At 34.3% G+C, this 24,237-nt stretch overlaps 2 protein-coding genes across 4 annotated transcripts; one reads left to right on the top strand and one right to left on the bottom strand.

Moving 5' to 3' along the window:
* The first annotated feature begins 516 nt into the window (after positions 1 to 516).
* LOC105322322 (neuronal acetylcholine receptor subunit alpha-9) lies at positions 517 to 13,522 on the top strand. Of its 3 annotated transcripts, none has more exons than XM_034467730.2 (8): positions 517 to 700; positions 8,558 to 8,706; positions 8,879 to 8,923; positions 9,011 to 9,117; positions 9,837 to 10,063; positions 11,289 to 11,615; positions 12,329 to 12,543; positions 12,648 to 13,522. In XM_034467730.2, the coding sequence occupies exons 1-8, from the start codon at positions 643 to 645 to the stop codon at positions 13,011 to 13,013; spliced, it is 1,494 nt and encodes a 497-aa protein (XP_034323621.2). In that variant the 5' UTR covers positions 517 to 642; the 3' UTR covers positions 13,014 to 13,522. The 3 variants fall into 3 exon arrangements, with proteins under 3 accessions (XP_034323621.2, XP_034323624.2, XP_065943980.1); XM_034467733.2 differs by having other exon boundaries at positions 536 to 700; positions 9,837 to 10,051; XM_066087908.1 differs by lacking the exon at positions 517 to 700 and adding an exon at positions 6,543 to 6,668.
* A 33-nt stretch (positions 13,523 to 13,555) lies between these two features.
* On the bottom strand, positions 13,556 to 20,528 carry LOC109617906 (neuronal acetylcholine receptor subunit alpha-7). Its single transcript, XM_034467734.2, has 8 exons — positions 20,482 to 20,528; positions 20,086 to 20,234; positions 19,216 to 19,260; positions 18,388 to 18,497; positions 17,697 to 17,908; positions 15,386 to 15,712; positions 14,641 to 14,855; positions 13,556 to 14,548 (listed from the first exon to the last, which is right to left on the bottom strand). The coding sequence occupies exons 1-8, from the start codon at positions 20,525 to 20,527 to the stop codon at positions 14,240 to 14,242; spliced, it is 1,413 nt and encodes a 470-aa protein (XP_034323625.2). The 5' UTR covers position 20,528; the 3' UTR covers positions 13,556 to 14,239.
* Between the last annotated feature and the right edge of the window lie 3,709 nt (positions 20,529 to 24,237).

Below are 24,237 nucleotides of genomic sequence, written 5' to 3' on the forward strand. Positions count from 1 at the left end.
ACATAATTTACAACAATATTGATATGTAAGGTTGATGATTTTCATGTCAAACGTGTGTTGACTTCCATGCGTTTAAAAATGTTGCAATTTGTTGAAAAGATTTGGAGAAACTAATTAGCTTGAACAATTAACTTAATATTCATTTCAGGAACGAATTGCCCACCACTACCACCCAACTCACGTACACGTATATTAATTCCCTAACCACAAACCTTCCCCCTTACAATTTTAAATTGTTTGTTGATCTTTGCTACGGATGATTTATTTCTTAATCTTTTGTCAAATAATTTAGTAAAAAAAAATTGATTTCGCAGTTCTACGTCAAATATTTTTGAAAAAGGATACCTATGGCGGCAGCTTGACTTATACGGTTTTGAATGGCGATCGTACAAAAAATCTGTTACCGATAAAAGCTATTGTACAAAGTTGTGAAATGGTCATAAACGTTTGTTGAAAGACAAAACGAAAGTCATTCGTGTCACTGAAGCAACTACTATCAATCAATAATAACATCCGGATCTTTAACGGGATTCCGGATTCGCTCCATTGAACTGAATCATTTCTGTCATTACGTACCCGAGCCGAGCAATACGTCGCTTTAAAATAGTTGAGACAGTTTCAAGCTGTGACAATCTTTGGAGAATGGATTATATTTTGAAAGGAATTTTCGTTTTATTTTCGTATGCATCTTTAAGTTCTGGTAAGTGTTTTAATGTTTTGTATCATTATTTAAGAATTTAATGAGAATTCTATTATGATAAATTTCTGAAAATAAAACTGCTTAAATTATTTTTAATTTATTTCTTCAGATGATGCATGGTTAAGATATGACATTTAAAACAGGTTAGGCTGTTGTGCTATTCTTCTGATATGTTTTTTTAAAGTGGTCATCAATTATCGACAATTTACTTACACTCAGCTATCTAGCCCATGACAACCTGTTGCATAAATAATGACATGGTCATCCCTGTTATTTTATTTACTTGGTCATTGATAAGGTTTTAAATGTCGGAAGATTCTTAAAGCTATTGTTTGTTTTTCTACTTTTCCTACGTTTACACGAGTGTCATCAAATCATTCAATGATAAAATTACGCAAAATCAGCAACAAAGGAAGATGCTGCTAAATTATTCATCAATACTTAATTGTTAGTCTAAATGGGTATTTCCCACGAGGAACAAACTGTCAAATTGTGTTCAGTAATTCTGAACAGACATCGATGTGCAAGCCCTCAAACAAAAGAATGATCTAAATGACCGTGCTACATTTTCTACAAGCAATATGTTTCTGTCTGCCTTTTGTCCTATTATATAAAGGACAACAATTGCTTTGCTTGTCAATATACAAGAATTCAAAATCTCCTCTATATCTCTATATTTTTTTTTGTTAAATAATTTGAAAAGATGCTGTTGGCTGTTTTCCACCGGGGTTCCACCGTGGTGCAGATAGCTTTCTAATATGCTTAACCGGTCCATGGACTGCATGGACACGGTTATCTCGAGCACGTAGTAAAATCCTGACTTCTAGTCATCCTTTACAAATCCGAGATTTTCATAGCTACATTTAACAGCATTGGTCAGAGTTCATACCATTGTGTGTTCAAGGTACACACCATGGGCCAAGATGATACCATCTTTACAGTCCGCGCATCATCGCCTTCTCCCCACTCTTAATGTATCTAACAATTTTACACATTCGCTTAATATGTTTTCAAATATACTTGACAACAACAGTAGAAGGTAGGGAATAGTATTGCAACTCTTACTAAGGGACTTTATAAGTAATGATAGCTTTGAACTGAAGCTTTGTCTGTCGTTGCAATTCTTTAATTTTATTTTTGAGTAAAGTATTCTCAAAATTTAAATTAAACTCTAATTTATATCATGGTGGCGTCGTGTATTGCATTTAAAGCACCACTTTGGTTTTTTTAATGCGAACAGTCGACGATAAGAAAATTATTGTCGACTTTGCCTTATTCTTCTTGCGCTTTATTACACAAATAACTTTGTGCATCTCAATGATAACAATTTGGTCATATTAAATGCACCATACTGGAGTCGTACTAACTATATATTATTATTATTAAACAATGCTATTGTTCCTTAATAAACCACTTGTGGTTGGTAAAACATCTATATTGAAACTTTCCTAATAACATCCTATTGTACAAGGACAACCTCAATAATTACCTTTCCCCCGAGCCACTCAATAATTAACATTTATGATATTTGGTACATTTGGAAAATGTCTGGTTTGGGGTTGGTTAAAAACATTGACTTATATGGTTGGGTAACGAAATCAGTGGTTCGGTATTTAATTTTGTTTTTATACTTTAAATTATATCTCTAAGAATTCATTTGTTGATTGCCAAATGAACTCTATGTCTTCACGAAACAAAATCTTTATCGTCTATTATGTTCAACCAGTTTGAGTTATACTTTGTTCAATCATTTTCATGATATTTATAACCATTAGGATTTAGAAAACTTTTTTATCGAAATTCAATCCGAAATTATATCTGTCTAAAATCATTATTACGCGACATAGGAGGAAGAAAAAAGGATTCTGAGAAATGACACCATAAAATTTGCTTCACGATCAATAGGCGCATCTCGTTACACACCTAAAGAAGAGTGCAATAAATCTGTAAGAATGAGGTGATGTAATTCTGTTATATATTAAAATGTCGGAATCGTGTTTCCTCACCAACGGATTGAAAGTTACATAACTTCCTTCTACATCATCTGGTTTAGATTTTTTAATATAATCAATTTCATTTATTCTTTCGATAACATATACATGATACAAGACGTATAAATACAGCAGTTTTATGAACAATCTTGAAGAACTGCTATTTTTTAAGCTTTCATATTGGTCTTTAATACACCGTGGGTGATATGTAATAGTTTATACTCGTATTGCAAAACTTCGTAATACCGTATAAAATGATTTATCAACTTATAATTTTTAAATGCTCACTAGTCAAGTGTCTCTAAAATATTACACCAAGGAAAACTGTCGGTAACATTACTGTTGGTGGAACGGGTTGGAATTCTTTCCACCTGTGATCTTTCACAAAATGAATACCAGCAAAAGAGAACTGATGGTCTTAGCCATTTTAGACTTTATTTATCTCCTTTTATAGAAGAAGAGCTTTGTACAAAAGTAAAAGAATGCTTCAAATATTAGGGATATTACTGTACTTAAAAATAGTGTACGGATTAAGAATTACAATGTGTAAAGTCTAAAACTTTAAGGCAGGTCTGTTATTTGTGTTTACCCTCCAGCATTTTTGAGTGGGGGTTTTTTTTATTATTTGAAACGGTATCATTTTCAAACGTAACATGTCGAATCGTTAGATTATACTCACTACTCTTTTATTATTCATGATTCATGGTTTTATTATTCTATTATTGTTTTATGAGCATTCACAAAGTATAAATCTTCTTTTTTTTACTTCTGTCTAATAAGCATTTCTTAGATACCTTCAGAGCCTTATGCAAATGGGATTTATGTTAACGTTATCCCAATTCCACGGAATTCGAGACAGTTTAGAAATCGCCGGTGGTTACATCATCCATTGTTGTCATTCAATTTCCCCAAAGTAAATTTCATGAAACTTTTATTTTCCAAACTCTCACCCCGTATGAATATGAATCATTAATATATATTACATGTAGATGATCATCTGTATTTCTTAAAGAATGCAATGAAAGGTACGCTCCAAATATCATTTCATAGACCGCATTTTAACAGTAATGTTTTTGCCTCTCAAGGCGACAAAGGAGTATAATAAGTATGCATCTCCCGAGCCTCCCTCCAGCAAATACTCTCATTATTGTATGACGTATAACGCCGTCCTATATATAAAATTCAAATCAAACAATATTGTTATCAATTTGATCAGCAGTCGAGTGTGGTAACGGTGAATATGCATAATGGGATCAAAGATCAATGTGAAAATTTAGACACAAGCAGGTACTGTAAACGCTAGCATCGTCTAAGCAGCAAAGTTCAAAGTTGAATATCAGTAATACGTTCATTTGAAGTGTCAGCTATTGATTCAAATTTAAGGAACAATTTAAGTAATTTACTCATTCTTAAAGGGGGAGGGGTAATTCTTTGATCTTTATATACAGATTCGTTTTCGATTTAACTTCAATTTCAAATTCCTATCTGTGAACTGCATGCGTTCCACAGCATTGAAGATCTACTGCAAATTAACGTTTTCTTCTTATACAGGCGAGGTATTTTATCGGTAAGCGTAACCTCCCTGTGGCCGCTATCGTTGACGAACCAACAAAAGAACAAACGAACGAAACAATAAATTCCATACCAATTTAGCAAAAAAAGGAGGGTTGATATTAACTTTTGGCCTCTCATTTTCATCGTAGGTTATTTGTGGGTGAGAAAACACCCGTCCCAACTCCCACATCGAGATTATTGAGTTGTTGTTTACCATCCAATCGAGGATTTTTTTTTATTTCATATATAGAACCCCCCCCCCCAAAAAAAAAACCCCCGTCCACAATGTTTGATCTTAAATTGTTCTGTGGTATTTTAAAATCTTTTAAATTGTTATGACCCAACACTTATGTTGTCAATTTTTGTTTTTGAATGGATCGAACCCCCGGGTCATTTTGACCTATCGCACAATAGATGACAGAGAAGTTCCTTGTCTCTATTTGCTATTGTTGATTTTAATTTTTATTTACTGATAGGTTTCCAACACAGAAAAATTTAGATACTTTAAACAAAGAGTGCCGGTGTTGATTTAGTCCTTTGGTAACCAAGTTTGGAGCCCGGGAGGGGTTAAAATACTGCTAGATAAGCCATTGTTATGTAAAATATGTAAATATTTTAACTGCATCGTACAACACTATATAAATGTACTGTATATGCAAATATGTATAGTGTCAACAAAACCAAACCTACCTAGTAATCTGACCGGTACTTCAATGTACATACAACTGTTGATCCTGCCCACCTATTCATTCTGCTCATGGTAAACGAGTCATATAAAAATATTGTGTTCCCGTGAGATGCCTCTTATCAACATGCAACTAGTTTTTATATCTGGTAGACTTTATAAAGGTCAAATTAAAAGAGATATTGATCAGGGAATATGGATTACAAAGATAAAATGTGCCTTCTAAATTAATAAAGAAAGAACAAATCCGGTGATATAGGGATGAGAGTAATATACACGTATATTGTAAACGCATGCGTTGTGAAAAGGACCAATGCTATATTTATATTCACTTAATTAAGGAAAATCATGAAATGTATATATGAACTTCCATTTAAATTGTGACGTTGAAAGAAAGAAATCTCTTAAAAGAGTCAGTGATTATATAACAGACCGTATTCCTTTCCAGAAACCTTCAACAAAGCTTCCAACAAATTGCTATCAAGTTTCGTGTCAATTTTTGTGATGAGTTTCACCCTGGAGAGTTTTAGTGTACTTAATTGTCTGCGAAAAGTCGACATTTCAATATCTACATTAAACAAGCGGTCGTAATAAAACCTACAATTACTCGGTCGGAACGACCATTACAGCGTGCACACAAGAATATAAATAATTGTTTCCTATTACAGAACTACCAGAGTAAAACGATTAAAATCGAAAACGGCTCGCAAATTATTCACTCTATAACCTGATTTTGTGTTTTTCTCTCGGATAAATCCCGTTCACATTTTGGATGTTTAGAATTACGGGAGGTATATGTCCATTTCTGCATATTTTATTTCTTAAATAAAATGTGCAATGAAATGGCTTCTCAAAATTTGAAATATTTGTAGAAGTTTCATAAAAATATACTGTAGATAAAAACTAAAGATCTACAAGTTCCAGCAAGAACATATCACAGACATTTAAAATTTGGGTAACTTTAATAACAGTGTTTAAAATGGTAAACCGAGAGAAAATGAGAGAAATTGACTACCAATTGCCAAATTATCAATGGGCTGTGAAATTAAAATACCACCTCTGTTTAAAATATACGGGATTTGAACACAAAATTGGTGTAGAGAGTGCAGAAATTCTAGACGAGAATTGGTGACAGTGTTTTTTAAATTATGTATCTTAAAAAGTATTATTTTTCGCATTAAATTCCCTGCACAAGAATCATGTACTCTACATTTTTTTTAAAAATTTGAACAATATGTATCTATGAAATTGATAGAAGATTAGACGTAATCTCTGAAAAAAAAATTTTTAAATCTCGAATAAAAAAATAATGAGAAAGTTGATAGATTCTTGACGTATTATTGAAATCCTTTAAGTTATGGCTTTGCTAGATTAACGAAGCCAATAGGTTTTTGACATCGGTTTTTTATACACTTTATCCCATACTTAACTCTCGAAATTTCTTTAATCAAGACCATGTACAACAATTAACGCCAGCTCTTTTTTGAAATTGTATATCTTCGTAGAGGAAAACTGTAGGTGTTTTAATCTTTGATGCACACAATTTATCGACAATCTATTCCGTTTGTAAACACTGGGACAGCTATGTTGACATTCCGATCGCCTGTACACAGGAAATTAAGGGTGAAGTTCTACTGCAAATAAACCTCCATTCAGAACATATAAATTTGTCGACATGGCCGTGTGGATAATTGACGCATCTTTGTAAACGACCTATTGGAGATTTATAGCGGGTCCGGTGAGTTAATTTGATGGTTCGGCTATTTTCTGCCTGGGATAACCGTCAACCATAGAGAAACGTCCCTGACTGCAGGGGTTTACTCTTCTTTTGCCAAGCAAACATCTTTCATGTATAAAATCAAATTCTTCTTTGTTCCACGTCTTCAAGCTTTTATTTTTGATACCAAATTTATGTCTTTGGCGTTTTATATCCATTTTATTCTCCTTTTTCCATTTTGAATATTTGGTATCAAATTATACATGTTTCGTGGCCAAGTCGGATCCTTTTAATTAAGATAGTGCTCTAAGCTATGAACAGCTCATAAATGAATGGACACATCTTTTACATGTTTTAAATTTAATAAATCTTATTTGATAATGGGTAAGACAAAGGATGTACCACTGGCGTCGGAAGCAAATTGAAAGTGGGGGGGCTAGACTAATCCTCAGAATTATTGACAAAAAAGTAATTCCCAAAAATCATGAAAATCCTAATCCGTGGGGGGGGGGGGGGGGGGGTATACCTATGCCTCCAAAAAAAAAATTTTCCTTACCCAATTTTTTTCCCCCAAAATCACGAAATTCCTAATCCGTGGGGGGGGGGGGGGGGGGGGGGGGGGGGGGGGGCTAGTATCCTTCTGAATCCAACTTCTCAATCTTTCAAGGTAAATTTAGGAACAATAATCTTTCCTGCGAGAAAAAGTGGGGGGGCTGAACTCTCTATCATTCTATGTTTCTAATGGTTAGGTATAACTTTGCAAAAAAAGTGGGGGGGCTAAGCCCCCCCTAGCCCCCCCCCCCCCCCGAATCCGACGCCTATGTGTACAGTTCTCTCTCACATTAAACCACAATCACACGCTGTGACCTTCTCGCTCCGACAGACGAACTATTTCCTAGAGCTAAGTACACGTACATCCGCGTTGTTTGGTCTTTGTCCGTGAAACCGTTTAAAGAAGCTGTCCTTACCGCAAAATATGACTAGTTGTATCTATAACAAACAAAGTTTTTGGAGACGTTGTTATTGCATCAGCAAAGCGGCAGAATTTAAACTTGAGGATTTTGAGAAAGAAGATCTACTTTCAGTAGACAAATATATAAGCATTGTGACCCCTTAGCAGACTCGTGATTTACCTATTTAATATAAATAAAAGTACACATGTACAAAGAAAATTAACCTACATCTCATCACATGAAATAGTAAGCAACAGAAAGACTGTAATTACGGAATGAACTAATTAATCAATAATTTTTACTGTTATTGCTAATGAACACGACACTTAATTGTAGGTGTTAGTGTGCCTCAGAGTCTATACAGTTCTTGTAATGAAACTCGATTAGTATTATTTAAATATCTATAACATTTGCTACATGAACATATTACAGATGAATACAATATATACATGATTTCTGCCTGACAGATTTCATTCATTAATAGGAATTAAATCATACACCTCTAACACCAATTTTAAATACATGTAAATTACATAACTGATTGGTCGATGGTTTGTTGGATTGGACTGAGAGAATATGTTTGCCACGATTGGCAATGGTCCATGTGCAATAAATAACCCTGCCTTTTAAAATATCTCCAGCGCCGAATTATGTTAAAATATAATTAGAATCTGAAATACCGGTATAACGGAACATATACATGTGGTGAGCTTGATTGGTCAATACAAAGGATTTAACTGCACGAACAGATGACAACCTTCATAACTGCTCTATGTAATTTTTTTATCATTTTAGGGGCAAAATAAAGAAATATCGATCAGCATCCTTTGTTGGTTTACGCTTGTTTTGAAAAGCATTTCAAAAATTCTATGCGAAATATTTTATAGTTAAGCACAGTCAAATTAAACGAAGAAAAATTAAACAAAACTCAAAGTTATGTTATCATAAACATTTCAGTGCCTGTGGTAACATCTACAAACTCTGTGACTGATTCCTTGTACTCACATTTGTTCACAAACTACAAAGAAAAGCTAATACCAGTGTGTACCCCGGGGGGTAAAGTGGACGTCTTCTTCGGGACCGCCCTCCGACAAATGATGAACCTGGTATTGCATCTTTTTCTTTTAAATATTTTTATGAAGTTTGATAGTTTTAATTTTTCACAAAAAAGAAAGCAAGAAACGAATGTCATTTGATTTTTACCCTTTTAAGTTATGAAACCTTGTAAATTCGAGATTTCATTTTACCTTTTTATTTTTTTTTTACTTTTTTGAACAGAATGAGAAGGATCAAACATTGACGATCAACATTTGGCTGAGGCTGGTAATGTCACATTAACCTAGATACCGGTGCATTCTCATTTAAAATCAATACAGTTTTGTCTTTGATCTAAGGGACTTCTTTCCACAGAAATGGTCTGATTGCCGCTTGAGTTGGAACACCTCTCAGTACAACAACACACACTTGGTGGTTCCGTACGACACTGTGTGGACGCCCGATATCACGCTCTATGACAGGTAAGGAGGAAAAGGATATCCTACATGTTCACGTGGGACGGGAAAGAACAAAGACTTCAAAGGGAGCTTGTGGACAGCGATGTTATATTTGTGATTGTTTAACCTTCATCTCGTGGGGGAAAAGCACATTAATATTGATGTTGTCTAAATATTGAACATTTCCGATCGCTTTGCTGTTCTACTTCATTTGATTGGGTTCATGACAAAACGTAACAGGTATCTACGAGTCGAAGCTATTTTTACTAGGCGGAGGCATTTGTTGTACTTTGAAAAATATTTTTCGGAAAAAAATAAAGAGTTTATGTTTGAAGTCATGAGAACAATTTTAAAAGTGTGCTCTCTTGCCAATATATTTATAGGAAAAAAATAAGATAATTAAAAAAAAAATGCAATTCGTTATGTTTCAACTCGGTCAGATTTATAAGTAGCGGGAGAAATGGCTTCATATTTATTGAGAGTAAATTGATAACATCAACAACAAAGCATGGTACACGTACATTCTCAAGTCGCTTGAGACGAAAAATAGTGTTGCGTTTTGGTCTCATTGGCAACTGTAGGCACGCCTCTCTCAATTAAACAAAATATTTAGAGGAGGTCGTTGTTACTTTTAAAAATATTTACTGGCAATAAGGTAACCTCTTTTATCAAACTGTCGTCACTTGTCCTATTTCCACTTGTTCTATTTCCACTTGTTCTATTTTCACTTACTCTATTTTCAGTTCTGCGGAGGAGGAGATGATGCCGGGTAAGACGGACTACCGGGCCACCATTTACCCTAGCGGGACTGTGTACTACAACTTCCCCACGGTCCTTCAGAGCGCATGCCTCGTCAATGTCCTTTATTTCCCTATGGACACCCAGACCTGTACTCTCAAATTTGGGTCATGGTCCCACAGCGGGGCCGAGCTTGACCTCTACCCAAGCACTGACCAGGGTAGGCCAATAAGCAAGTAGCTTACAACTGATTTTGGAATTTTATCGGAGCTTACGGTTTAAAGCATTAATTGTATACACTTATAATCAAGCGTTTTACATTTCTGACACTTAGAGGTTTGTTTGATGTAATGATATGCTGTTACTGTTGGGTAGGTAGACAGCCGTCCATTGTTCTCTGTGTCTCTAATAGATGTCACTCAACACTAAACTCCATTGTTGAACATTTCTCAGAACTTCCACTCCATGTTGCTCGTTTATGTAGAAGTATATTGTAGATTGTCTGTACGTGTATTAGTATTTATTCGGAGGTTATGCGCGTGTTCTCCGCACAAAATATATGTACTATTCATTATTCTTCCATGTAATGGGAATTTCTTTCATGAGTTACTTTTGTTTGTAATACTTGGCATACTATCCATAAAATGGGAAATGGATGATGATTTGATGTGAACAGATTACTAGTATAAATCTTTATATCCTTTTATTCAATTCTCACTACTGTTTTTCATTCAACTAATGTTGTGACAGAATAAAAATCTCTAGTTAGAGGTCTATCCTTTTCTATACATTTCATTTTTTTTCAAGTGCAAATATTGGCCATTACTGTATGGTTTACTATGGACACATATTTGCTGCATGCGCATGTGCACCTTTTAAAAAAAAACCGACGCAGTTCATATATACATGTGTACATACAATGTATAAACAAACATGGTTTGCATCATGTACTGGATATAGCAGAATTAATGTATTAAACATGCTTTGTAAATACAATAATGTTACCTAACGATGATTAGAGACGGAGAACACTGAATGGATAATCATTTGTCAATCCAAAGCAGCGAAAGGCTTTCTCCCTATATATGCGCTTAAAAACAAAACCAAGCATGGTCTGATACTCGGATGTATTTTTGCATCAAAATATGTGAAATTGCACGCTACCCTTTGGTTTTCATTTATCTGGTTAAGTAGTTGTTTAGAATACACGTAGAATTTTTGTACATATGGAAATGCTTTTAGATTTCACCTGCCTTTTTCTTTCGTAACCAATATCAATATTTTTTTTATGACTAGCAAGTCACGGATATCTATGATATGTAAACTGAAAAAAACGTTATGGTTATAATTGCTAATTGTTTTAATTTGTTTTTCTCCAGTTTTGTTTTTTTTAAAACGATGATTTTTTTACAGCTTTTTGTTCGCTGTTTTAATGATTTTCTTTGAATCAACTTCAGCTGATTTAACAAACCTGGTCTTTCACAATGAATGGGACGTGGTCTCGATGAAAGCGCAGAGGAACGTCCTGTATTATCAGTGCTGTCCGGATCCGTATCCAGATATTACATTCTCCCTCGAAATCAAACGGAAGCCTTTGTTCTACATCATGAGCATCCTGTTTCCCTGTATCCTGACGGCGTCTGTGGCGGCCCTTGGTTTCGTGCTTCCCCCAGAGTCTGGCGAAAAGGTTTCCCTTGAGGTCACGGTGTTGCTTTCTCTTGCTGTGTTCTTGTTAATGGTCACCGAGCAACTTCCTGCTTCGTCTGTCAATTTCCCTTACGTTGGTACGTTGACAATTAGTATTAACTTCATATTTCACATAGATTTTACATTTTATAAAAGGCAAATGAGTCTTAAGTGTGAGTGGGTAAGAAACAATTTATAGATAATTTCACAATTGAAACTTACAATGATTGGCATCTTGTCAACCCAAGTCATTGGACGATTTAAATAAAAATACACATACCTGTAAAGAAGTGCAATTGAAATTGTTAAAAAAAAAGTATCCGAGATATCTCCATTCAAACATTCAAATTTTTTCACTCAGAAAAATTCACAGAAATGTAAACAGATTTCTTACGGATGTTTATATTGGTAAATGTTGAGATCTTTTCTCCATTCGATAACTACTCGGAATACCTCGCTCAATTTTTCAACGTTATCATCCGGGTACTTTCACCGTCTGTTGCAAAGCAAAATCCCCGTAGTCATAATATTTTTGACCTATGTATTGAAACCCGATGAGCTAGAGGAAGAAAAATCTTTGATATTTTCAAATTTTTGAATGAACATTGTTTGAACCCTGTGGTATTTATAAATACCGAGTAATAATAAGCAAAATGTGAATCGAGAATATCTTGGGACAGTGTGTAGACTAGTTTGCTTGAATATGAAAAATGTATCTCTACTAAAAAATTGGTATAGCATATCACATACAAAACTGAAATATCTACAAAAGTCATCAATTTTCAATGCGTTTTTTTTTTCTGTTTTTTAGGAATGTACTTCGCCTCGTCTATGATCTTGGTGTCTTTTTCGTGTGCAATGACAGTATTAGTTCTGAACATTCACTTCCGAGGTGCTACGGGCAACAAATTGCCAAACTGGATGCGAAAACTTTTCCTGAAAAGATTAGCTTGGATTTTGTTTGTCAAAACTGGAAAGGCAACGTCGAATAAAGTTCATTCAGAAAAGAATGATACCAAAAAACAGGTAACAGAAAATGTTTTTAAAATGTTTGCTTAAATAGAGGTGTTCTTATCGTCTGTTATGATATTCTTCAATAATTAAAAATACATACAATTCTTTAATTTCAGGAAGAGCCTAATCAAAATAACTTCATTAATAAAACTTTCAAGATGGATAGTGAAGACGCGACGCCGAGAAACCGAACCAGCAATGGAAGCATAGTTAGTCCGCCTCGTCTTCCAAGCCTCATTACGAATACGTCATCACGTGATATCTTGTTACGGTCGAGTGACCCAATGCTTACTTTAATGTCTGAACAATGTGACACATTGAAAAAGATCGAAGGTCACATGCAACAGGATGAGTCAGAGGAGCAGACGAACAATGAGTGGTATTTGTTAGCCAAAGTACTCGACAGATTGTGTTTATTTATTTATATTTTCATGACGTTTTTAACATCTGTCATTTTCTTAGCAAAAATGGCCGGGTCTTGAAACTTCATTTTTTTCTTTATTCTGTTCTACAAGCGCAACAAAGTGATTTTTTTTATTGTGTTGGATGCTTCATCTACATTTTTGTTAGATTCATATGGATTTTTGTCCTTTTTTGTTGTAAATTGTCTTTCATGTTTTATTAGTTCTGTTAATCATTTCACATATCTGTGAACGATAACATTTTAGGAAATATTTTCATTCGTTTGAATTACTCGCGTGGTGCTATACTGTGTTACTTATTATTCATACTTATAAATCATTTATCGCTGATTTTTATCGACTCACTCATCTGATTCAATAAAATAGGTTAATATTTTTATCACGTTTCATATAAAATACAACTTATAACTTGTTTTCTTTGTAAATTTATTAGAAGATTAGTTTCAAATTACACGACAATCAAATTGAGTTTATGTACAAATAATAATAGCGAGGCATAATTGTGATTCTGTTGAAAACATTGAAAAATGTGAAAAAGGTCAACACAGAAAATACACATGTACACAAGATATTTGTGTTTGTTTGTTTGTTTATGGCAGCGGTACTTTTTATTTTTGTGAGGTGCATTCACTGTTGTTACTGTTGTGTCGACCGTTGTTAGTCGATCCACGAAATCAAATGTTCATCAAAGTAAAAAAAAAAAACCACTACATGCGGTGTTATGCACGTCTCGTCCCCAAAATTGAAGTTCTTTAAAAAGCTTTAGAAATAAGGTTGAAAATGGTTGAAATCACATTGAATGTAAATGTGCTCAAGGTTATCACCAGTGACTTCATAATGTAGAAATGACGTCATGAGGATAGTTTTAATTTGATAAATCAATGTTTTTGAGCAAAATATGAGTGCTTTACTGGAAAACATTGAGCACATCCTGCTCAAGTACCATTTTTAACTATGTGTATAATTATATGAACAAAAAACATATGTAAAAGTCACACTTGAGCAGACCAGCGTTCTATATACTTCCAAAGGCAAAACATGAAAAAAATGACAATATTTTCTTTGTTTGCAAGACTGCAGGAATTAGTCTATTTCACTGATTTCATAGATGAACAGCTTTTGGACAATGATGACTAATATCCAGATTAATGTCAAAAGACATTTTATCAGCGAATGTGAAAATTCAAAAATGAATTCAACATTATCTAAACTCTGATTGGATTTATGGTTCAATTTCTACTTCAAATCAAAGGGATTTTTTAAAATCTATTGCTATGACATTCATTTTAACTTTGTTCTTCATTGTCCATCATTCCCAGAAAGACCATGGTGGTAACGAGAGTGATGATGATGAACGAGATCAAGAACATCCGGTCCATCACCATGGCAATCTCCTGCCATTCGTTCCCGGAAGTTCCGAGTGATCCCGATTCGTCGCAAAAGTTGAACTGTTCAGACTGAGTGATCTCGTTTATTTCATTGGTGACATTCAATGAGATGTAGGAACCTTGTGTAGCTTCTTGCAGGTCCATGGTTGACAAGTTGAATACCGCTGTTTTATTTCGATTTTGATCGTCAGAATACTTCCTAATATTCTAAAGCAAAAGGCAGTTCATGACGATTTCAGCTGTGCAAAATATAACAAATCAGTAAAAGATATTTGAACAAAGATTTTTTTAAAATCTACCTGTAATCTAACGTTGGAAGTTTTTCGAACTCTGGACGGCTGAATTTTGTTTTCAGATTGGCGAAGCAGGAACCGCCTGCCAAAACGAAGAAAGACTTTTTTCATCCAGGGTGGAACCTTTCTCTCCTCGGGAGTCCGGAAATGCATGTTTAGTACAAAAACGGTCATCACCAAAGATAGGGAAACTAGAAACATCGAGCAAGCGAAATACATTCCTGAAAGACAAAGTGTAATGCACAAACTCTCTTCAAATCCCTCGATAACTTGAAGTGCTAAACCACACAAGAAACGCTGTTGTAATTATTTATTTATTTATTTAATATTTAATTATTTCCTATTCGATTTCGAGCATGTCTGACAATCAATGTTTTGATTTTTTTTTTAATTAATTGCTCTTTAAAAACATTCACTATGAAGGCTTTTTTACGATCATCAAGTTTTATAAATTCTTTGAGTATTCCTTACCTTTTTATTTACAAACACTGACTGACTATACAATTTCAGAAAGCGGATATCAGTGACTTTCATTTAGACAAACCGCGCCAAACTGTCCCCACGAATCTATGATTCTATAATATGCGATGATTTTTATAAAATATATTTTGCGAAATGAAGGGAAATTTGAAATTAATGTGTAGTCCAATGTTTATTCATTAAGCTAAGTATTTCTATTACAATACATGCATCGGTTTAACTGTACATGTGTATCTTCTTTGACCTCTGTGGATTAGATTTCACGGCTCACCTACGTATGGAAAATGATCCGACGACGCCGGAAGCTGGTCGCTGACCATCAGTAGGAACACCGCTAGCGATAGGAGGATCGTAACATTCAGCGAAACCTTCTCTCCGGATTCCGGGGGGAGAAGAAATGCCAGAATAGCTACAGATGACGTCAGCATGCAAGGAAAGAGTACAGACAAGATGTAGAAGAGAGGTTTTCGGCGAATCTTCAGGTAAAACGTCACATCCGGAAATGGTTCCGGGCAGCATTTGTAGTAGGCCACATTCCTTCTGGCTGGGAAAGACATGACTGTCCACTCGTTGTTTCTGACGTAGAAATCCATGTCGCCTATAGATATTTATAGGTGAAGCCATCTTATCAATATCCAAGATGTCATATATATATATATATATATATATATATATATATATATATATATATATATATATATATATATATATATATATATATATATATATAATTATGTTTAGATGCCAGTGATCATGTGGCACTGAATTGTTCAATATAATAGCCTAAAACGGTGTACAAATTTTGATCAATCAATCAATCATACTTTATTTCCTCTGTTAAGAGATTTGATAACATACAACTAGCATATGATTATATACAATTTATATTATTTTAATAAGTCTGTACAAGCTCATACGTTTAAGAAAATGGGTTTTATTTCCGTGATGAATCATATACTTTTTAGAACGGACTTCCTTTATACATCCATATGCCATCGATTGCGACGAAAATATACTGTAAATGTTAATGGTTATAGCATTGTGCGTAATGGATATATGCTGAAAACTGTTCTTTATGAAAAAATATCAGACAGTTTTGGTGCCCGTTGGGGCCGAGAACTGTCTGATATTATTTTTAACATAGATATGTTTGAGGCATAAATCGTACCTAAAATATTAATACTGTCATTGAATTTCATTGTTGATTTAACTGAGACAGAGGGACATCAATATTGTAACCACTGGTAACGGTCTGATTTTAAGAAGCTCACTAATATCGGACTGTCACAGGTAAAATTTTTGACTGCTGGAACAAAGGAATTACATCACAGCAGTGCTTTAATTACTAACATTCAAATCTAGTGGGGAAACCATTATGCGTAGGTTTTACAATACGTTTTTAAATTATGTGTAAGTGAGACAAGACTGTAGGTAAATAATTACGCGATTTTTTTTCGTATGTTTCATATATATTACGTCTGCACAGAACCGTCTTTTTGCGGGTCTTTAGTCCCTTGATAACCCTCTATGTATTGCCTTAGTCCGCAACACCATTTATCTTTCCTCCCAAGATGATCAATTACTAGTACTTGCTAATTACTTACTTAATTAATCATTTACTTTTATTATATGGCGCCAAGCTGATAAAATCTAAACGATATCATAGAATATCATTCCTTTGATACACATGTACATACAGTTAAATCATTCTGTTATGTGGGTATATATGACGCATTAATAAAGTACTTCAATCCCATTTGGAATACTTATTTCACTAATAAAACTGCGTCCGATAAAACAATATGCCAAAAAACCAGTGACAGATTCGGCTATTTGTATTGAAACAGTCAATATTGGAACAGAAAATCTACTTTCATATTTAGTATTTCAAAAGACAGTTTATTGTTTGCCCTGGCCTGTGCAATACACTCCCGAGAAACAAATCACTTATATTAAATAGTTGATTTGTTTCACATTAACACCACTTGCAAAATTCCTCTGCAATCGTATCATCTTAATGACTTGAACAATAAGGGTCATGTAAATAATAGATTCTTGAAAACATAATTCCGTTTTGCATACATTTGAAAATCTAGTATAGACAAATACCTACATCTAATGTGTTACTATTATTAGCAATTTTACAAAATATTTTGGGTAGTATTACATAACATTCTGATGTTTTTCACATGATTTGTAAACTTCCAGTTTTAACACTGGAAATAAAAAAAACATAACTTAAAGTAGCGAGTGATTTGTGTATTTCAGTACATTACAGTTTAAAAAATTAAAGTATATTAAATCTTTAATCTTATTAGAAAGCATCACTATGTTACATGCACAAAATTCACTTTAAACTCTTCTTTGAAATGCATTTTAAACACACAATTCACACTTACTGATTTGTGCCTAATTATTAAAAGGGTTCAAAACGGGAACACACCCATTAATTTTTGCTAACTATATTTGTAAGCATATTGTGTTGTGGGTACTAAAAATGCCACACAAAACAAACCAAAAGCTATACAATTGTAATTATCGTTAACAAAAACTTTCCTAATTCATAAAATATGTAATATTACCAGTGGGTATTTTGGGTTGGAAATCGATTTCAATCCCGGAGTGTGACCACGATCCGAACATGATCCGACATTCCTGAGTGTCCATTGGGAAATACAGGACATTGATGGGACAAATGCTGGATATAATGGTGGGGTACAGGTAAATGACCGTCCCGTCATTCAGCACGATAGGGCGATACGTCCGGCGCCCGGGCATCATCGTCTCGGAGGCGCTTAGGGAGAAAGGATAATTGGAAAAGGATGTTTGCTCTAGACAAATGCAGGGTACCAACAATAAGACACTAAATCATCGATATAATATGAAGAGCTGTAATGAAATACATTATCAATTATCGTGATAAAAATTTAATTTTAGACTGCTTTATTTTTAGAGGCCACTTATAGTTTGCTTCTGCATGCTTTAAATTATGACGCTTGTTAAAACAATGGCACTGGATATGATTGATGTGATCGTCCGAGTGTGCTCATGACTCCTTCAATTTGTTCAATAAATTGGTTACATGTTAATTCTCTTTTTTAAAATGTAATAGATTCATCTTTAGCCTCATACAGGGTAAATATAGCCCAATTTTTATATCTTGCCTTGTTCTTGGACAACTTTCTAAAAGTTTAATTTTTTAAATACTCATGAACGATTAGTCGCATAAAAATGTTCAAAATGCATGTAATTTCAAAATAAGTTTTTACATACCTGTCAAAAACTGTGATATCGGGTGTCCAAACATTTTGGAAAGGCAGAATGATTTGATTAACTCCTTCATAATCACTAGCGTTCCAACGAAGTCTGGGATCCTTCCACCACTGAAGGAGAAAAACTATTGTAGGTTACGAGGAAAATTAAAGGTGGTGTCATAGCATGCAGAAAAAATGCAAAACCCGCGTTAACGCCTTTTGTAATTTTTTCTGCAGTGATCGCTACCTCCATAACCCGCATAAACCATCAAAGAAAGCATTTTATTGTTTATATTTACATCTTTCTTTTAACAGACTAATAATTGATTCTTAAAAGTTAGTAAAATTCACTAAATTACTGTTAGTGTACATCAGTGCGTTAGCTAAAAGAAACAGCAAAAATCGTTTCCAATGGGAATCCGCATGATTATTCCGTGCAGTCCGTGCTTTTTCTTGGGTCGCTGTGGGTTTTGACCAATGGTTAAACGGGGCGTGTAGATTTCAGTCTTGTTAATTTCTGTCAGTTTCAGTAGCTATAGGTTTCGACCAATCGATAAACGTGGCGTGTAGATTTCAGTCTTGCTGTTTCTATAGAGCTATGAATTAACTTAATATTAAAGTTTCCGTAAGAAATAGAGGAAACCATGCTCGGTAGATGTAAATAAAATGAAATAAGTAAAAAAGAGATTTCGAGAATTTGCGATGAGGTATCGTGATCATCTTTAACAAACATAAAAACAAAACACGATTATTACTGCAACGCGGGCAAAAGTTAAGCTTTTAGATTTTATTTCCGATCAACAGTTTGATTTATTGACGCGACATTGTTCAACGTTAGACTACTTACCAGACGCATCCATATATTCAGAGATATAATCTGGTTCTTTTCATCCTGCAATTATAAAATCAAAGCACAAATCAAAGTACTGAAGAACTGACGGGAGTTGATTTTGTTGATGTTTATTTATTTTAAAATCAATGATTTGTTATTTTGCATGACAAGTACATGTAGTTTCTAATTTGAATTACGTACATTTTTATAATATGAATTTTTGGACTTTTTCGACAAGAATGTCGAGAAACCCCCATATGAATCATGTTAAATAATATTTAAAAATAAAATTAATTCAATCAAACTATGTATCAGTAATAAAAATATTTCTCGAAAATTGTATGGATCCAAGCAATATTGAACTCTAGTCTCGTTCAACCAAACGCTCAGCTGACATCGAAAATCTTCGACAAGGATTTACGGAGACAGCCGAGCGTCGAGTTGAACAAGACTATATTGAACTCTGGCGTAGGAATACATACGACTACAAAAGATATTTAAATTGTTCGTACCTTTTAAAATCTGACTATTTTCAAGGTATTTATAAATAAGTTTACTTGAAAAACAATGCTTTAGCATACATTATATCAAATTTATCAATTATTTTCAAGAAGTCTTGTCAACAGCAATGATTTGTGCTGAGGTCCAAACACTGTTTCACTTTCGGTTTGTCTGAGTAACTGCATAGGAGAGTTGATTAAAATCAACTCCCAAAAATCATACTAGGCAACTAAAAAAAAAGGTAAAGCTAGACTCGCTCGAAATATATATATATATACATAGTCTTTATTTCATTATGGAAACAAACAGGCTTCAATGTTGCTTTGGACTGATAAACATTTATTAACATTAAGTAAATGATCATATTATGTATAAAGTACATACAAGTCTCATCAGCTGCCGGAGAGCTATGTTGACCGCGATGGAGACGTTTTCCCCGAATTTCCTGACAGGCAACAAGCGGGGATCGTAGTCCTGTAGAAGATCCTTGACGAGTCGGGTGGTTGGGACATACTTAGGGCTCAAACTGCTCCCTGCGTTCATATATATTAGAAGAAATTCAAAGAAGGACGATATATCTTTGATAAAACTGGGGACATATAGCGAGTAGGTTTGATTTATATCTTTTCCAATTGCAAAACGATGTCTTTTTTACCTTTGAAAGTTTTCTGATTATAACATACAGTTATGGCATTAGAATATTACATGCCAGTAAACATTTGAGAAAGATTGTTATTAATATAAATACATGTATGTAATTTTAAATTCTATTGTTCTTACCTCCCACCGCCAAACTCAATAACAAAATTCCAATCAATGTAAGCATTTTAAAATTTAGTCTCAAATCTTTAAGACGTATTCTTTTATATCTATACTTGGGCATGCGCAGATGTGTGAGATGTCTGTACGTCTGCTTGGGTATAAAAAGCGGTTTGCAATATTTAAATAGTTTTTTATTTATAATGAAACATCTAAATGGCTTTGTAAAAAGATTTTGGGTTCCGATATTATCACAAGAATACTATCATCAATAAAGTAACAAGATAGAAAATAAAACAATGATTAAAGTAAAGGGACGATGTTCTGATTGATTAATGATGAACATATTGTTGTACGTGTAAACGATAACCTTTGCCCTCGTCAAGAAGCTGTTGGCGTCGAATAAGGTGCATGATGAGAACAAATTACAGACAACAAACTATATAGCTCTCTTTGAAAAAAAAAACCCACCTAACCAAACCGGTCATGTAACAATGTGATTTTGCCTATCTGATATACATATGTACATGTACATGTACATGTACCCTGACGATGGGCAAACTCGAAACATTATGTATTTTGACCATATCTGTTAATTTTATAGCAAGTGAGATGCTTAATATTATGATAAAACATTATAAAAGGATACAGGGGAAACTTACAGTAGATAAGACGGCTGGAGGGTCACAAATTAAACATCATATATATCTGCCTAAACTTTTGAATATGATATTTTTGGCCATAACTTATTATAAAGTAAATAAAAAATCAAAATATTTTAGCTTTAAAATTTGAGCGTTATATATCGTCATATAGAGCTCTTCATTAAAAGGAGATAAATATAGCTTAAAAATGTCCACGACTATCTGTCCCCATTAACGTTTTCTGTTATTGACAACAACAAAAATACCTAAAGCACTTTAAGACGGATTCGTTGCATATATTGAAAATCAACATAAATTTCATTATAGAAGCGAAAAGGTTGGCCGGGTAAATTGCAACTGTTTCGGAAAAGATTCATACCATCAACCTTCCGATGTGCTGACGCGATTGCAAATAAATATCAATATATACCATTTTTTTACAAGCATTAAGATATTATGCAACTCGCCTTACCCTCTGTACGAATTTTTTATTCAATAATACTAGTACTTTGCCTCTTGCTTTTGTGTTTTGAACCGTCGGTTTTAATGTGTGTTTTTGATATTTGATAACTTTCTTGAAATGAGCATTCGATTTTTAAAGTAAATCAAATCCTTGATGTATACGAGAAAAGGTGTTTCTAAATATGCCATACGTTAATTTTTATTGCAGAAAATCCTCTTTGTCTCAATATTAAGTGAAAAGATGAGTTGCAATAAATTAAATTTTCCAAGTGTTATCAAAACTATAAATTTAGTTCAAGCGTTAGAAGTGAAATTACTAACTTCTATTATAGACATAAATTCTTTTATCAACTATATACATTAAAATTCCTTATGGTTTACCACCGGTGATGTTTGAACTTATTGGTTGCCACTAAGACGTGGGACTTCAGTTTTCCGAACATGAAATGTTACAGCTAATTCTAAGAAATGACTTTATATAGTACGCGGGTATTTACGTGTGTTTGGACCTTTTAATGCATTTTGTAGTAACATTATCTGAATATGTTTTTCATTTAAACTCGCATTTGAAAGAATTAACGGCTATTGATGACCTATTGCCATTGGTTTTCGTCCGTCCTCGTGCGTCGTGATCCGTCCGTTAACAATTTTACATTTTGACTTACAAGGCCATTTGTTACTATTTTTAGTTTGGAACGTATTTAGGATCAGAGAAATCAAAATTCAATACTTTACCACCCCCGGGGCCTCATAGGCGGGGCCAAATACTAGTTTGCCACATACTTCAAAATTTTTCTTCTTTACTTCCATTCATATGGGGAAAAACTAAATGCATGGTTGTCTATGACACTTACCACAAAAATTGTGGAATTCGTGGCCCCTGTGTAAAGGGTTCAGATTCTAGGGCGGTGACAATTTGACTGCATAATGAACATGTATTAAATTTTAGAAAATCTTCTCTTCTCCCATATAAATTCGAGAAAAACTAACGCATGGCTATGATGTTAATATAACCCTGTTCCTAAATTGTAAAATTCATCACCCCTGCTTCAGGGCTTCAGGTCCTAAGGCGAGGCCAATATGACCGAATTGTAAAAAGGTATTAAATCCTAGAAAATCTTCTTTTCTACTTCCGCAATAGTGTTAAAGATTATGATGTTCATGAAGCCCTCTGTCAAAACTGTGAATACATGACCCCTGGGTCAGGAGTTCAGGCCCATGGGCGGGGCCAATATGGCCATACAGGGAAACTGATTTGATATTTCTCTTCTTTCGCAGCAGAAGAGATAAACTGTGTGCATGGTTATATGATGTCCACGTAACCCTCTACTTAAATTGTGACATTCATGACTGCTTGGTCAGGGTTTCAAATCCTTGGTTAGGGTAAATATGTCCACGTAGTGAATTGAATAAAAATTTTATATTTAGCCTATATGTACTTTCACAGTGGTGGGAGATAAACTAAACGCATTGTTATTATGTCCATAATGTCCTCTTATTAAATTGTGAGATTTACTGTCTGTGAGAGAGTGGTTCAGGCTTCTTGGGGGGGGGGGGGGGGGGGGGGGGTGACAAATATAGCCATATAGTGAACATGTTCTTTTTAGGTCACTCTACTTAGTCACTCGGGTAATATACTAGTATTGCTTTTTGATCTATGGTACTCAGTTGACTTTCAAGGCCTATTGACCTCTTGTTTACTAACAGTCAAAAGAACTCTGCCCTTCTACCAGAGCCTCTGGCGACGCAGAGGTCATGAATTTCATCATTTGAGTAGAGCTTGTATCTGTTAATTAGTTTAACCATTTTTATTTCAAAGATTGCGTCAATTTTTTTTCATTTGTTTTGTTCCCTCTTGGGAGAAAGTCATGAACACAATAATACGCATTCTTTTCCTTTACCCTGTAAATGTAATACTTCAAGTTTCGTCATTTTGGTCCTGTAGATTCTGAGAAGCTTTCAAACATTTTCCAAAGTTTTCGAAATAAGCTTGATATTGGAAACAGATGAAGCTTTTCTTTGTTCCGATTTCACTTAGCAAAACTTTGATTTGTTGCTATATAGTAGCACAATTGTCGTGGCTGAAGACACATGCTTCCAGCGTACATTATATTGTAGGTAGGATCTCATTTTGCACATCTGACAGGTGATTGTGTTTCTCACAAACGACCTACGACGATGGACAAACACAAATGTCAATAGGACACCCGAGTTACAAAGAACACCTTTACAAAAAATTGATGTTACAAACATGAAATTTACTGAAAAAAAATATTAGATGATTCTTTACCTGTAATTTTGTAAGTACACTTTGTGGCTTTCTAATATTTTTGGAGTGAAAAAATTGAAACCATCTGTGCTTCATTTGAAAAAAATTAAAGTCTCCTATACCCATGCATATTTAGTGCCAAGTTTAGCTGATTTTTTCCCAGAGACTAAAGGCTCTGTCACACCAAGTTGCGTTCCCACGGCATGTTCACGGCGTTTTAAAATTCATGGCATCGCCGTAGGATCGCATGGAAAATTCAGAAAAAGTACAATTTTATTTGAAAATTTTACAAATGGAGATGTCACGGCGTCCTGACAACGACTGAGGCGTTCTTACGGAGCTCCCACGGCGTGTAAATGCGTTTCCACAGAGTTCTACTTGGTGATTGACTGGGCTCTCACC

This window comes from Magallana gigas, chromosome 6, assembly GCF_963853765.1.
Source record: "Magallana gigas chromosome 6, xbMagGiga1.1, whole genome shotgun sequence".
Classification (NCBI taxonomy): Eukaryota; Metazoa; Mollusca; class Bivalvia; order Ostreida; family Ostreidae; genus Magallana; species Magallana gigas.